Source organism: Triticum aestivum, chromosome 4A (genome assembly GCF_018294505.1).
Source record: "Triticum aestivum cultivar Chinese Spring chromosome 4A, IWGSC CS RefSeq v2.1, whole genome shotgun sequence".
Taxonomy (NCBI): Eukaryota; Viridiplantae; Streptophyta; class Magnoliopsida; order Poales; family Poaceae; genus Triticum; species Triticum aestivum.
The window spans coordinates 670188526-670205855 of record NC_057803.1 but is presented as its reverse complement, the minus strand read 5'-3'; the positions used below and the strand labels follow the sequence as shown (position 1 = coordinate 670205855).

The following is a 17330-nucleotide window of genomic DNA, read 5'->3' as shown; positions in this document are numbered from 1 at the left end:
ATGACGTTTGGACACACCATCACACTATGGTGTTCCAGGCTGTATCAGTTGTGAAACAATTTCCACAATGTCTTAATTCTGTGCCAAACTCGTGATTCAGATATTCATCTCTATGATCATATCATAGATCTTTTATCCTCTTGTCACGACGATCTTTCAACTTCACACTGAAATTACTTGAACCATTCAATAATTCAGACTTGTGTTTCATCAAGTAAATATTCTCAACATCTACTCGAATCATCTGTGAAGTAAGAACATAACGATATTCACTGCATGCCTCAGCACTCATTGGACTGCACACATCAAAATGTGTTGCTTCCAACAAGTTGCTATCTTGTTCCATCTTACTGAAAACGAGGATTTTTAGTCATCTTGCCCATGTGGTATGATTTGCATGTCCCAAGTGATTCAAAATCAAGTGAGTCAAAACGGTCCATTTGCATGGAGTTTCTTCATGCATATACACCAATAGACATGGTTCGCATGTCTCAAACTTTTCAAAAACGAGTGAGCCCAAAGATCCATCAATATGGAGCTTCTTCATGCGTTTTATACCGATATGACTTACGTGGCAGTGCCACAAGTAGGTGGTACTATCATTACTATCTTTTGGCATGAACATGTGTATCACTACGATCGAGATTTAATAAACTATTCATTTTAGGTGTAAGACCATTGAAGGTATTATTCAAATAAATAGAGTAACCATTATTCTCCTTAAATGAATAACCGTATTGCGATAGACGTAATCCAATCATGTCTATGCTCAACGCAAACACCAAATAACAATTATTTAGGTTTAACACCAATCTCTTTGGTAGAGGGAGCGTGCGATGCTTGATCATATCAAGCTTGGAAAAACTTCCAACACATATCGTCAGCTCACCTTTAGCTAGTCTCCGTTTATTCCGTAGCCTTTTGTTTCGAGTTACTAACACTTAGCAACCGAACCGGTATCCAATACCCTGGTGCTACTAGGAGTACTAGTAAAGTACACATTAACATAATGTATATCCAATATACTTCTATCGACCTTGCCAGCCTTCTTATCTACCAAGTATCTAGGGTAATTCTGCTCTAGTGGTTGTTCCCCTTATTACAGAAGCACTTAGTCTCGGGTTTGGGTTTTACCTTGGGTTTCTTCACTAGAGCAGCAGCTGATTTGCCGTTTCATGAAGTATCCCTTCTTGCCCTTGCCCTTCTTGAAACTAGTGGTTTCACCAACCATCAACAATTGATGCTCCTTCTTGATTTCTACTTTCGCGGTGTCAAACATCGCGAGTACCTCAAGGATCACCATATCTATCCCTGATATATTATAGTTCATCACGAAGCTCTAGCAGCTTGGTGGCAATGACTTTGGAGAACCATCACTGTCTTATCTGGAAGATCAACTCCCACTCGATTCAAATGATTGTTGTACTCAGACAATCTGAGCACAAGCTCAACAATTGAGCTTTTCTCCTTAGTTTGCAGGTTAAGAAAGTCATCGGAGGTCTTATACCTCTTGACATGGGCACGAGCCTGAAATCCCAATTTCAGCCCTCAAAACATCTCATATGTTTCACGATGTTTCAAAAACGTCTTTGGTGCCTCAACTCTAAACCGTTTAACTGAACTATCACGTAGTTATCAAAACGTGTATGTCAGATGTTCGCAACAACCACAGACAACGTTCGAGGTTCAGCACACTGAGCGGTGCATTAAGGACATAAGCCTTCTATGAAGCAATGAGGACAATCCTCAGTTTACGGACCTAGTCCGCATAATTGCTACTATCAACTTTCAACTATATTTTCTCTAGGAACATATCTAAACAGTAGAACTATAGCGTGAGCTACGACATAATTTGCAAAAACCTTTTGACTATGTTCAGGATAATTAAGTTCATCTTATGAACTCCCACTCAGATAGACATCCCTCTAGTCATCTAAGTGATTACATGATCCGAGTCAAACTAGGCCGTGTCCGATCATCACGTGAGACGGACTAGTCATCATCGGTGAACATCTTCATGTTGATCGTATCTTCTATATGACTCATGTTCGACCTTTCGGTCTCCGTGTTCCGAGGCCATGTCTGTACATGCTAGGCTCGTCAAGTTAACCCTAAGTGTTTCGCGTGTGTAAATCTGTCTTACACCCGTTGTATGTGAACGTTAGAATCTAACACCCGATCATCACGTGGTGCTTCGAAACATGAACTGTCGCAACGGTGCACAGTTAGGGGAGAACACTTCTTGAAATTGTTGTAAGGGATCATCTTATTTACTACCGTCGTTCTAAGCAAATAAGATGTATAAACATGATAAACATCACATGCAATCAAATAGTGACATGATATGGCCATCATCACTTTGCTCCTTTTGATCTCCATCTTCGGGGCTCCATGATCATCATTGTCACCGGCATGACACCATGATCTCCATCATCATGATCTCCATCATCGTGTCTTCATGAAGTTGCCTCGCCAACTATTACTTCTACTACTATGGCTAACGGTTAGCAATAAAGTAAAGTAATTACATGACGTTTAAGTTGACACGCAGGTCACAAATAAATAAAGACAACTCCTATGGCTCCTGCCGGTTGTCATACTCATCGACATGCAAGTCGTGATTCCTATTACAAGAACATGATCAATCTCATACATCACATATATCATTCATCACATCCTTTTTGGCCATATCACATCACATAGCATACCCTGCAAAAACAAGTTAGACGTCCTCTAATTGTTGTTTGCATGTTTACGTGGCTGCTATGGGTTTCTAGCAAGAACGTTTCTTACCTACGCAAAGACCACAACGTGATATGCCAATTGCTATTTACCCTTCATAAGGACCCTTTTCATCGAATCCGATCCGACTAAAGTGGGAGAGACAGACACCCGCCAGCCACCTTATGCAACTAGTGCATGTTTGTCGGTGGAACCGGTCTCACGTAAGCGTACGTGTAAGGTTGGTCCGGGCCGCTTCATCCCACGATGCCGCAGAATCAAGATAAGACTAGTAACGGCAAGCATATTGAACAATATCGACGCCCACAACTACTTTGTGTTCTACTCGTGCAAAGAATCTACGCAATAGACCTAGCTCATGATGCCACTGTTGGGGAACGTAGCAGAAATTCAAAATTTTCCTACGCGTATCACCAAGATCTATCTATGGAGAGACCAGCAACGAGTAGAAGGAGAGTGCATCTACATACCCTTGTAGATCGCTAAGCGGAAGCGTTCAAGTGAACGGGGTTGATGGAGTCGTACTCGTCGTGATTCAGATCACCGATGATCCTAGTGCCGAACGGACGGCACCTCCGCGTTCAACACACGTACAGCCCGACGATGTCTCCCACGCCTTGATCCAGCAAGGAGAGAGGGAGAGGTTGAGGAAGACTCCATCCAGCAGCAGCACAACGGTGCGGTGGTGATGGAGGAGCGTGGCAATCCCGTAGGGCTTCGCCAAGCACCTACGGGAGAGGAGGAGGTGTCACGGGAGGGAGAGGGAGGCAACCAAAGGCCTTAGGTATCATTGCTCCTCCTTTTCCCCACTATATATAGGGCCAAGGGAGAGGGGGAGGGCGCAGCCTTGCCCCCTCCTCCAAGGAAGGGGTGCGGCTAAGGATGGGGAGGAGTCCATCCTCCCCAAGGCACCTCGGAGGTGCCTTCCCCCTTTAGGACTCTTCCCTTTTTCTCTTCTCTTGGCGCATGGGCCTCTTGGGGCTGGTGCCCTTGGCCCATGTAGGCCAAGGCGCACCCCCTACAGCCCATGTGCCCCCCCGGGGCAGGTGGCCCCACCCGGTGGGCCCCCGGGACCCTTCCGGTGGTCCCGGTACAATACCGATGACCCCGAAACTTGTCCCGATGGCCGAAACAGGACTTCCTATATATAAATCTTTACCTCCGGACCATTCCGGAACTCCTCGTGACGTCCGGGATCTCATCCGGGACTCCGAACAACATTCGGTAACCACATACAAACTTCCTTTATAACCCTAGCATCATCGAACCTTAAGTGTGTAGACCCTACGGGTTCGGGAGACATGTAGTCATGACCGAGATGTTCTCCGGTCAATAACCAACAGCGGGATCTGGATACCCATGTTGGCTCCCACATGTTCCACGATGATCTCATCGGATGAACCACGATGTCAAGGACTCAATCAATCCCGTATACAATTCCCTTTGTCTAGCGGTATGGTACTTGCCCGAGATTCGATCGTGGGTATACCGATACCTTGTTCAATCTCGTTACCGGCAAGTCTCTTTACTCGTTCCGTAACACATCATCCCGTGATCAACCCCTTGGTCACATTGTGCACATTATGATGATGTCCTACCGAGTGGGCCCAGAGATACCTCTCCGTTTACACGGAGTGACAAAATCCCAATCTCGATTCGTGCCAACCCAACAGACACTTTCAGAGATACCCGTAGTGTGCCTTTATAGCCACCCAGTTACGTTGTGACGTTTGGCACACCCAAAGCACTCCTACGGTATCCGGGAGTTGCACAATCTCATGGTCTAAGGAAATGATACTTGACATTAGAAAAGCTTTAGCATACGAACTACATGATCTTGTGCTAGGCTTAGGATTGGGTCTTGTCCATCACATCATTCTCCTAATGATGTGATCCCGTTATCAACGACATCCAATGTCCATGGTCAGGAAACCGTAACCATCTATTGATTAACGAGCTAGTCAACTAGAGGCTTACTAGGGACATGGTGTTGTCTATGTATCCACACATGTATCTGAGTTTCCTATCAATACAATTCTAGCATGGATAATAAACGATTATCATGAACAAGGAAATATAATAATAATCAATTTATTATTGCCTCTAGGGCATATTTCCAACATAAGCATCACCATCAGCTGATGCAGAAAGGGCACAAAATCAAGGCAGTTCAGTAAGAAATATGTCTGTTGGAAACATCCCTATATATTGTTGTTGTTCCGTGATGTTGTACATTGTAAACATATCTCCCTATTCAGGGATTTAGTTAGCCACGACTGACTAGCACGTTCGTGCACTCATGTACTTGGCTGAGATCAATACAAAAGTGGGTTTCATCATATTCTTGCCTCTTACATTCTGTCATTGTGTTATTGAGATTGAAAGAGTATTTGCTGCTGATATTTCTACTAGGATCGACATGAAAGAATCACCTAATCATTTGAACTGGAACTGAAAGTGGAATCAACTAATACTTGAACCATATAACAGAGACAAATTCAAGTCCCTTGGGCCGAAACAAGATGACAAAATATAAATCCGTCTACTTTTCTAGTGCCCTGGTGCCTATCAGGTATCAAGTATTACATTAAAGTTGACAAGTTCATACAAAATATTGCATCCAACATCTTCAAACTACGTAAATCATGTCCAAACTCTGGTCCATCATATCATCGAGCCCTTAATTTTCATCGAAGTGTAATGCTGCAGAATTAGACACTACAGTCGATCCTTGCTGAACTTGAAACAACATACTTGTATATTCTCCGAGAATTTGGGGCATAACCATTGTCGATGAACCTCCAAGTGATACTGTAGTTGATCCTTGGGGTGGATTTATGTCGCCATTGATAATGCCCAAGTCAAATGATTTCTGCTCCAAAGAAAGTGATAAAATTACATGGATGTTTAAGAGTTTACTAGAAATAAAAATGTGAGAAATAAGCATACCTCAGCCATGCTACTACAAGTTTGGCCATCTTGTTCCACAATATCTTGTTCTAGAATATCATCCTGTGATGATTTCCTTTTTTTATTGGACATTTTCTTTTCCAAATTCATGGAGCGAGCCTGAAATAAATACTTAGTAAGAAAACACGCACGAGTTTGGGTTATTATTTTCACAGAATAAAAACATAATATAGGGAGAATACCTTTGGTTCAGCTTCCTTTTGTGCAGCCTTCTTCTCTTCTTGTGCAGCCTTTTTCTTCTCCCTTAGTTCAGCTTTCTTCTTCTTTTCATTTGCTTGACGAATAAGCTTATCAACCTTGGATTCTTTTCTCAATGAAGGAGGACGTCCAGCACATCTAACAGCTATTGGACTTAGTATAGTTTTACTTGTTGTCTTCCCATCAGAAGGCGCCTCTTCCTGCAATTGATCTTTTGGTGCACTAACCTGATCCTTATTATTTTCAGAACTTGAGTTTCTAGAGTACTTAATTTTCAAGGTGCAAAGATCTTCAATCAATGAATTGCATGAATCATCTGACATGGCGCCTATCTCTGCAACTGGGTAGAAACTGTTGCACAATCTATCAAAACGATTTGCAACAGGAGTATTTTCCATGCCGCCATATGTGCATCTGATGAAGTTATGTTTTCTTTTCACATTTTTTCTCCACCGATCAAGAATGTATTGTAGAGGAACCTCCTTGATTTTCTTGTGAGTGAGCACACATAACACATGCCTACAGAGAATCCCCCTGAACTCAAAGTGGTGACATGAACACTTAACTTCAAACTCTTCCTCACTGAATTGTACATGGTACACAATATCTTTTCTCCACCCTTTTTCTTTGTCAATCAGCACATCCTCAGTTATTTCATATGTTTCCATTGCCCCTTTTTTTCTATTAACTTCCGATCACAATACATCTTGTGTGTTAGCTCTTCTTGAAATTCTTTGAACTTCGAATTTGTGTAGATTGATTGAAATTGCTTCTCGATATCAAAGTGTGTGATGCAAGGTATGGTTGAATTGAAAGAGTTGAAATCAGCAATATTCTCCTTCTCAACTTTATCACGAAGAGCATTCTCATATTGGCTAACAAAATGCTTCAATGTAGTTTTTGCATTAACATACCCATCGAAGAAGGCATTCATACTCTCACTACGTTGTGTAGTAGACATACCTGCCCAAAAGGCATCTTTCACAAATGCTGGAACCCATCGGTGCCTATGGCGGTAAAGCCCTTTAAGCCATTCGTTATCACCAAGATCATACTTCTCAAGCATATGCATCCAAGCAACTTCAAACTCTGTAATTGTTAATGAATCATAAACTGCCTTGCCAATAGCAGCCTTAATGTGATCATACTAATCATATCCACCAAACTTCTCGGGTATCTTCTTCATTATATGCCACAAACACCATCTATATCGAGATTCTGGAAAAACTCTTTCCACACCATTCTGAATTGCTTTTGCTTGATCGGTTACAATAGCTTTTGGATGGAGATTTGACATACATGTGAGCCATGCTTGAAATAACCAAACAAATGTTTCGGTATCTTCATTTGATAATAGAGCACATCCAAGCAAAACTGATTGTCCATGATGATTCACTCCAACAAAACAAGCAAAAGGCATATCATATTTGTTCGTCAAATATGTTGTGTCAAAACTAACGACATCATGAAAAGAGTCATACACTGCTCTACTTCTTGCATCAGCCCAAAAGACATTCCTTAGTCGAGATTCATCATCAAGGTCCATGACACTGACAAAATTTGGGTTGTCAGATTGCATCTTGACAAAAAAATCACGAACCGCTTCAGCATCACCTCTGCCAAGTTTCAACCTTCTTGTTTTCTCTAGAAAATTGCGAGCATTCTTCTCACCAAAAGTTAGGTTCTCATGACCATTTGCTTCCACAACAAAAGAATTGAAATTCTTGTTTACTCGAATTCCAGCCCGGTCATTCAGCTCAAGCCTTCGCTTCACATGGAAGTCTAACTTTTGGTTGCATCTGAATAACCGAGACTTGTGTGGACTTAATGTATGATTATGATCTAAAATGACAGTTGAAAGATGAAACTTCCCATCAGGACCACGGGTAATATTGATTTTAGCTTTACATCCTAACCCGGTTGTTGGATTTCGTTTCAACATATTTCTTGATCTGGACTGAGTCTTACCATACCGAGAGCACGAAAGTGTAAGATACTTCAGCTGTCCATTATCATCATTGTTTGAGCTTCTTCTTGTCACACCAAAGCCCTTTGCTTTAGCGTAGTTGTTGTAGTACTCTCGCACCTCATTCTCAATATCAAAGGTCATTCCCAATTTAGGGTCTCCAAGTAAGGCATCTGGTTGAGCTTCACCAAGGTCATGTTCAAGTTCCACATTGCTTTCATTCCGTTGCTTATTGGTGTCATCATCGCTTGAAATTGACATGTCACTTGATTCTTGAACACCACCAGTTCCATCATCCATTTCTATAAATCAAGAAAACTTTAAACATTATTATTGTTCAAAGGCAATATAACTAAATTGATAGGGGATGGTAACATACTGTAGATTCAGAGGCATGCAGATTCAGAGGCATGTAGATTCAGAAGCTTGTAGATTCAGAAGCTTGTAGATTCAGAGGCATGTAGATTCAGAGAGAAGAAAGGAATATAAGAATCGATCAACATACAGTAACATCGACCGTACGGTCAAGAAAAGCTAGATAAAAGGTGCAGATATTGAACATAACAAAATATTGGGGCAAAACCCTCACCTCCTCTAGTCCCCGAGCTCGCCCAGGCACACAAGAGCTCCACCCCCAGCGTCGTCCACGTTGTCGAAGCTTTGACAGTGAGCAGCTGCGACGACATCAGCTGTTGAAACGAAAAAAATCAATCGTAATCTGATCGAGAAAAGTTAGATGGAAGATGCAAAGATTGAACAATGTTGGGGCAAGAACCTCACCTCCTCCAGTCCTCAAGCTTCGACGGTGACCGGCTGCCATGACAACAGTTTAGGCTGCGACCTGCTGCGACAACGACGCCGCCTGACCTAGAATCCCAGCGGCCATCTGTTCAATGTGGAGCGAGGGAATCCGAGCGGCCCGTCTAGAAAACGAGGAGGCGGCAGACTGTTCTTTTCTTTCGAGGTAGAAGAAGGCGGACGGTCTGGCTGTTGTGCACGAGTAATTTTTCTGCTGTTTTCTGCTCGAGAGGGGTGGGCTGTGGGGATGACGTGGACGTTTCCACATCAGCGCGTATCGCTTGGTCCGTAGCAGCGGCCTGTAAGTGTAGATTCAAGGTTCATCAGCGTCACGGAAGGCGAATGGAAAGAAAAGCTTAAATGGGGAAGACCCAAGGTAAGTAATTAAGTAGTACTAGCTAGCTAGTTAGCTGCCATCTCTTTAATTATCATGCTTGATTAATTATTATCTGATCAAATTCCATTCTCGTAAAGGCCCTGAAGTAGACGCAGGGGACTGATCTGTGTGCATTCTGCGTTTGCGAGAACATTCGCATGATGGCGTCCGAAAGGAGCAGATCTCAAAGACAGGAATGGGTACGCTTGTCAATACACTATTCACAATTTTTACACCATTATCAATATCTAGTCACACAACTAATACACATGCATATTGATCTCCTTCTTAACAGTTCAGAAAGGTGCGGGAGAAGCTCTTAGAAATGGAGCGCGTAGAAGCACTTCAAGAGGAAATAGCGGGATTTTTGCTCGACCAGGTCAGAAATCCGAAGGGAGAATACTATTACCCGCTACCGCCCCCATGAAAACCACTTCCAATTGTCATCGTGCTCCGAAGGCACCAATTAGGCTAATGCCACTGGCTCCGAAGGCAACATGCATATGTAGGAGAAATTGTATATAGCTATACATGTGTGTATGTGTGAATTAATTAATATGATGGTTTGTGAGACATTGATGATATATATATGCATGATTGGTTCTACTAGAAATTCTATATATCGTAAAATACCAGCAAACGAAAAAGAATTAAAATGGAAACACAAAATTAAATGAAAAAGAAATCATAAAACTAAAAAAACCCCAAACCTTATAGTACCGGTTGGTCTTACCAACCGGTACTAAAGGGCTCCAGGCCCCTGGAGCTGGCTCATGCCACGTGGTTTTCCTTTAGCACTGGTTTGTACTGAACCGGTACTAAAGGGGGGGGGGCTTTAGTGCCCACACTTTAGTGCCGGTTATGGAACCGGCACTAAAGGGCCTTACGAACCGGTGCTATTGTCCGGTTCTGCACTAGTGGAACACCCAAGGTCTAATCTAGGAGATGTATATCAATGAGAGGGGGTGGTGTCTATATACCCTTGTAGACCGAAAGCGTTAACGATCTAGAGATCGTGCTTGGCGTAGTTGTACTCGCATCACGATCCAATTCAATCCAAGTACCGCACGTGCGGCACCTCTGAGTTTAGCACACGTACGGCTTGGCGGCGCCCTCTCCTTCTTGATCCAGCAAGAGTAGATATCTTAGCACATGCACGAGTTTAATGGAGGAAGGCGAGCAGTTTGCAGCCGTTTGAATGCAGTGAGGAGGCGTATTCAGCCGGACGGGCAGCGTGCGACGCCCTCGGCCGGCGCGCCATTTCAGTTGCGGAGGCAGTGAGAGGTCGTGTTCGCTCTAGGTCGGCTTCAATGTGAAGCGGCCGTTCTACAGCGACATGAATGTGGACAGATAGCGCCGAGCGAGAAAGTGTGCAGGTGAGGTAGGACGGAGTTTGGGTGTGCCAACATGATCAGAAGCGGTCGTGGGTGTTGTCTGGATACCCGCGAAGGGCCCCAGTTTGGCGAGATAGGACGGAGTTTGGGTGTGCCAACATGATCAGAAACGATCGTAGGTGTTGTTTGGATGCCCGCGAAGGGCCCTCATTTGTATCCGATTTATGAGAGAAATTACATCTGAACCATCGTGCAAACTGATACAGGTCCTTATCTCTAGCAAGAAATACCTCTCTAAGTCAAAGGCGGGACTCCGCTAGTACATGAGTGGCGTTTCAAAACGTACGAGTATTTTTTCAATGAGGATAAATGTACGACTAGTTATCCTATAATAATTATTTCCTTTTGTTCCTTTATTAATAAACCTTCCTTCATTTGTCACCCCATCTTTCAAAACCCATCAAAAGATTTTAAACAAGTGAGGTGACATGATCCTGGCGTGCATCGCGGAACAGGGGAGGAATAGAGGATCAAAGAATGTAGTAGTAGTGTTATTTCGGTCTTGTGCATGCTCTGCCACAGAGCGACCGCCGCATGTCAAATGACAGTCACAAACAAGAAAATGTAAGTCGTGTGATGGTATGGCCAACCCGAGTTGTACAAATGCAGGTTATTATTAATTCAAGATTACTGGCTGGATACACGGATACATGAGATTAGTGCTTCTGCACGCAGAGCAGCACAGTACAGCACTCGCTGTCTGCAAGCCTTGCGTGATGTCACATAATTGTTGAACATTATACTACTAGTAATATTAGTACTCCCTCCGTCCGAAAATACTTGTCACGAAAACGGGTAAAAATGAATGTATCTAAAACTAAAATACGACTAGATACATTCATTTTTTCGACAAGTATTTCCGAACAGAGGGAGTATCTTATTGCGCGCCACTAATGGATCTATTGTGGGCTAATTAGTGGAAGGAGGTGTTCTTGAGGTGGTCTGGCGCGTCGTCGAAGGAGTGCTTCCTGGCCATGGAGAGGATGGTCTTGTCGGCGACGATGAAGTAGGCCATCCCAGCGACGGTGGAGATGATGAGCGCCTGGCCTGTGGGGTTCAGGTGCGCCCTCGCCCACGGCAGCATCCTCATGCTCGCCAGCTGAAGTTACAGGTAACGCATCCATGAGACATGCTATGAACCGTGCAAGGATTTCGTCAAAGAACTGAATGGCTACTTACTGTAGGTACTGCGGCAGCGACGGTGGCGACGGCCGCGGCCTTGGCTCCCGCCACGGCGGCCTCTGCAGTTCCACAGACATGTTTCAGCAGACAGTACCAGTACCACACAAAGCTGCAATGCAATGTACTACTAGAACAGAAGGGCAAGGGCATTGCCGGCATGGTAAACCAGCGCGACATCATATCGTTCCTTTTTGTTACCTCTGGAGCAGCGCCTGGCGGCGGCGAGCTTCTGATCGAGGTAGGCACGGGTCACCGTCGACATCTCGGCGGAGATCCGAGGGAAGTGAACTGGCAGTAGCAGTGAAGTATCTGCAGCAGTGTAACTGTGTCTGTGTGACGGTGTGAGTGAGATGAGATGGATAGGAAACGATAATGCTACACTTACGGGCCGCTGCTACGGACCAAGCGATACGCGCTGATGTGGAAACGTCCACTTCATCCCCACAGCCCACCCCTCTTGAGCAGAAAACAGCAGAAAAATTACTCGCGCACAACAGCCAGACCGTCCGCTCATCCCCTTTCTCTCCCGGGCGACGCGACGGCGACGGCCGACCGCTGGCAGCGGAGAGGATGTTCCCCAAGATTAGCGGCGGCGTGACATGGCGAGGGTCAGCGTGCTAAGTCGTACGCGGGCGGCGCTCGCGAGCTCTTGGTCTCCGGCGGCTGCGGCGCGAGATCTTTGGTCTCCGGCGACGGCGGCGCGAGCTATTGGTCGTCGGCTGCGGCGGCGTGAACTCTTGGCCGGATTGTGCCACGATGAGGTCCTCCATTGTTGTCATGTCGAGCAACTAAAATCGCAAATATCCTGCATGTTGTGTGAAATTGCCCATGTCCCTTGGTTGTCTGATGATGTTACTTTTTGCTTGACAGATTCAGAGCTGTGTTAGATGCGTGATGAAACAGTACCACACAAGATGCAGATTCTGATAACAGAAGCTAAACAAGCCAATATATTGTTCAATCTTGCATCATCAACACTATCATATGGTTGCCTGTGTATATCTTGTCAGGACATGTCATCTCTGCAAACAAGTGCAGACTCAATCCTTCTCTGAACATACCATCAGCTAGTGCCCTCCCTGTGAACATCTTCAGGATCCAGTAGAATTATCCAAAAGCTGTAAGCATCACCATCAGCTGATGCAGAAAGGGCACAAAATCAAGGCAGTTCAGTAAGAAATATGTCTGTTGGAAACATCCCTATATATTGTTGTTGTTCCGTGATGTTGTACATTGTAAACACATCTCCCTATTCAGGGATTTAGTTAGCCACGACTGACTAGCACGTTCGTGCACTCATGTACTTGGCTGAGATCAATACAAAAGTGGGTTTCATCATATTCTTGCCTCTTACATTCTTTCATTGTGTTATTGAGATTGAAAGAGTATTTGCTGCTGATATTTCTGCTAGGATCGACATGAAAGAATCACCTAATCATTTGAACTGGAACTGAAAGTGGAATCAACTAATACTTGAACCATATAACAGAGACAAATTCAAGTCCCTTGGGCCGAAACAAGATGACAAAATATAAATCCGTCTACTTTTCTAGTGCCCTGGTGCCTATCAGGTATCAAGTATTACATTAAAGTTGACAAGTTCATACAAAATATTGCATCCAACATCTTCAAACTACGTAAATCATGTCCAAACTCTGGTCCATCATATCATCGAGCCCTTAATTTTCATCGAAGTGTAATGCTGCAGAATTAGACACTACAGTCGATCCTTGCTGAACTTGAAACAGCATACTTGTATATTCTCCGAGAATTTGGGGCATAACCATTGTCGATGAACCTCCAAGTGATACTGTAGTTGATCCTTGGGGTGGATTTATGTCACCATTGATAATGCCCAAGTCAAATGATTTCTGCTCCAAAGAAAGTGATAGAATTACATGGATGTTTAAGAGTTTACTAGAAATAAAAATGTGAGAAATAAGCATACATCAGCCATGCTACTACAAGTTTGGCCATCTTGTTCCACAACATCTTGTTCTAGAATATCATCCTGTGATGATTTCCTTTTTTTATTGGACATTTTCTTTTCCAAATTCATGGAGCGAGCCTGAAATAAATACTTAGTAAGAAAACACGCACGAGTTTGGGTTATTATTTTCACAGAATAAAAAGATAATATAGGGAGAATACCTTTTGTTCAGCTTCCTTTTGTGCGGCCTTCTTCTCTTCTTGTGCAGCCTTTTTCTTCTCCCTTAGTTCAGCTTTCTTCTTCTTTTCATTTGCTTGACGAATAAGCTTATCAACCTTGGATTCTTTTCTCAATGAAGGAGGACGTCCAGCACATCTAACAGCTATTGGGCTTAGTATAGTTTTACTTGTTGTCTTCCCATCAGAAGGCGCCTCTTCCTGCAATTGATCTTTTGTTGCACTAACCTGATCCTTATTATTTTCAGAACTTGAGTTGCTAGAGTACTTAATTTTCAAGGTGCAAAGATCTTCAATCAATGAATTGCATGAATCATCTGACATGGCGCCTATCTCTGCAACTGGGTAGAAACTGTTGCACAATCTATCAAAACGATTTGCAACAGGAGTATTTTCCATGCCGCCATATGTGCATCTGATGAAGTTATGTTTTCTTTTCACATTTTTTCTCCACCGATCAAGAATGTATTGTAGAGGAACCTCCTTGATTTTCTTGTGAGTGAGCACACATAACACATGCCTACAGAGAATCCCCCTGAACTCAAAGTGGCGACATGAACACTTAACTTCAAACTCTTCCTCACTGAATTGTACATGGTACACAATATCTTTTCTCCACCCTTTTTCTTTGTCAATCAGCACATCCTCAGTTATTTCATATGTTTCCATTGCCCCTTTTTTTTCTATTAACTTCCGATCACAATACATCTTGTGTGTTAGCTCTTCTTGAAATTCTTTGAACTTCGAATTTGTATAGATTGATTGAAATTGCTTCTCGATATCAAAGTGTGTGATGCAAGGTATGGTTGAATTGAAAGAGTTGAAATCAGCAATATTCTCCTTCTCAACTTTATCACGAAGAGCATTCTCATATTGGCTAACAAAATGCTTCAATGTAGTTTTTGCATTAACATACCCATCGAAGAAGGCATTCATACTCTCACTACGTTGTGTAGTAGACATACCTGCCCAAAAGGCATCTTTCACAAATGCTGGAACCCATCGGTGCCTATGGCGGTAAAGCCCTTTAAGCCATTCGTTATCACCAAGATCATACTTCTCAAGCATATGCATCCAAGCAACTTCAAACTCTGTAATTGTTAATGAATCATAAACTGCCTTGCCAATAGCAGCCTTAATGTGATCATACTCATCATATCCACCAAACTTCTCTGGTATCTTCTTCATTATATGCCACAAACACCATCTATATCGAGATTCTGGAAAAACTCTTTCCACACCATTCTGAATTGCTTTTGCTTGATCGGTTACAATAGCTTTTGGATGGAGATTTGACATACATGTGAGCCATGCTTGAAATAACCAAACAAATGTTTCGGTATCTTCATTTGATAATAGAGCACATCCAAGCAAAACTGATTGTCCATGATGATTCACTCCAACAAAACAAGCAAAAGGCATATCATATTTGTTCGTCAAATATGTTGTGTCAAAACTAACGACATCATGAAAAGAGTCATACACTGCTCTACTTCTTGCATCAGCCCAAAAGACATTCCTTAGTCGAGATTCATCATCAAGGTCCATGACACTGACAAAATTTGGGTTGTCAGATTGCATCTTGACAAAAAAATCACGAACCGCTTCAGCATCACCTCTGCCAAGTTTCAACCTTCTTGTTTTCTCTAGAAAATTGCGAGCATTCTTCTCACCAAAAGTTAGGTTCTCATGACCATTTGCTTCCACAACAAAAGAATTGAAATTCTTGTTTACTCGAATTCCAGCCCGGTCATTCAGCTCAAGCCTTCGCTTCACATGGAAGTCTAACTTTTGGTTGCATCTGAATAACCGATACTTGTGTGGACTTAATGTATGATTATGATCTAAAATGACAGTTGAAAGATGAAACTTCCCATCAGGACCACGGGTAATATTGATTTTAGCTTTACATCCTAACCCGGTTGTTGGATTTGGTTTCAACATATTTCTTGATCTGGACTGAGTCTTACCATACCGAGAGCACGAAAGTGTAAGATACTTCAGCTGTCCATTATCATCATTGTTTGAGCTTCTTCTTGTCACACCAAAGCCCTTTGCTTTAGCGTAGTTGTTGTAGTACTCTCGCACCTCATTCTCGGTATCAAAGGTCATCCCCAATTTAGGGTCTCCAAGTAAGGCATCTGGTTGAGCTTCACCAAGGTCATGTTCAAGTTCCACATTGCTTTCATTCCGTTGCTTATTGGTGTCATCATCGCTTGAAATCGACATGTCACTTGATTCTTGAACACCACCAGTTCCATCATCCATTTCTATAAATCAAGAAAACTTTAAACATTATTATTGTTCAAAGGCAATATAACTAAATTGATAGGGGATGGTAACATATTGTAGATTCAGAGGCATGCAGATTCAGAGGCATGTAGATTCAGAAGCTTGTAGATTCAGAAGCTTGTAGATTCAGAGGCATGTAGATTTAGAGAGAAGAAAGGAATATAAGAATCGATCAACATACAGTAACATCGACCGTACGGTCAAGAAAAGCTAGATAAAAGGTGCAGATATTGAACATAACGAAATATTGGGGCAAAACCCTCACCTCCTCTAGTCCCCGAGCTCGCCCAGGCACACAAGAGCTCCACCCCCAGCGTCGTCCACGTTGTCGAAGCTTTGACAGTGAGCAGCTGCGACGACAGCAGCTGTTGAAACGAAAAAAATCAATCGTAATCTGATCGAGAAAAGTTAGATGGAAGATGCAAAGATTGAACAATGTTGGGGCAAGAACCTCACCTCCTCCAGTCCTCAAGCTTCGACGGTGACTGGCTGCCACGACAACAGTTTAGGCTGCGACCTGCTGCGACAACGATGTCGCCTGACCTAGAATCCCAGCGGCCATCTGTTCAATGTGGAGCGAGGGAATCCGAGCGGCCCGTCTAGAAAACGAGGAGGCGGCAAACTGTTCTTTTCTTTCGAGGTAGAAGAAGGCGGACGGTCTGGCTGTTGTGCAAGAGTAATTTTTCTGCTGTTTTCTGCTCGAGAGGGGTGGGCTGTGGGGATGACGTGGACGTTTCCACATCAACGCGTATCGCTTGGTCCGTAGCAGCGGCCCGTAAGTGTAGATTCAAGGTTCATCAGCGTCACGGAAGGCGAATGGAAAGAAAAGCTTAAATGGGGAAGACCCAAGGTAAGTAATTAAGTAGTACTAGCTAGCTAGTTAGCTGCCATCTCTTTAATTATCATGCTTGATTAATTATTATCTGATCAAATTCCATTCTCGTAAAGGCCCTGAAGCAGGCGCAGGGGACTGATCTGTGTGCATTCTGCGTTTGCGAGAACATTCGCATGATGGCGTCCGAAAGGAGCAGATCTCAAAGACAGGAATGGGTACGCTTGTCAAAACACTATTCACAATTTTTACACCATTATCGATATCTAGTCACACAACTAATACACATGCATATTGATCTCCTTCTTAACAGTTCAGAAAGGTGCGGGAGAAGCTCTTAGAAATGGAGCGCGTAGAAGCACTTCAAGAGGAAATAGCGGGATTTTTGCTCGACCAGGTCATAAATCCGAAGGG

At 43.3% G+C, this 17330-nt stretch overlaps 1 protein-coding gene across 1 annotated transcript; it reads right to left on the bottom strand.

Annotated features, from left to right (window-relative positions):
- Positions 1-11316: 11316 nt before the first annotated feature.
- On the bottom strand, positions 11317-11888 carry LOC123084240 (early nodulin-93-like). Its single transcript, XM_044505949.1, has 3 exons — positions 11825-11888; positions 11624-11685; positions 11317-11543 (listed from the first exon to the last, which is right to left on the bottom strand). Exons 1-3 carry the CDS (start codon positions 11886-11888, stop codon positions 11358-11360), a joined length of 312 nt encoding a protein of 103 aa, XP_044361884.1. The 3' UTR covers positions 11317-11357.
- Between the last annotated feature and the right edge of the window lie 5442 nt (positions 11889-17330).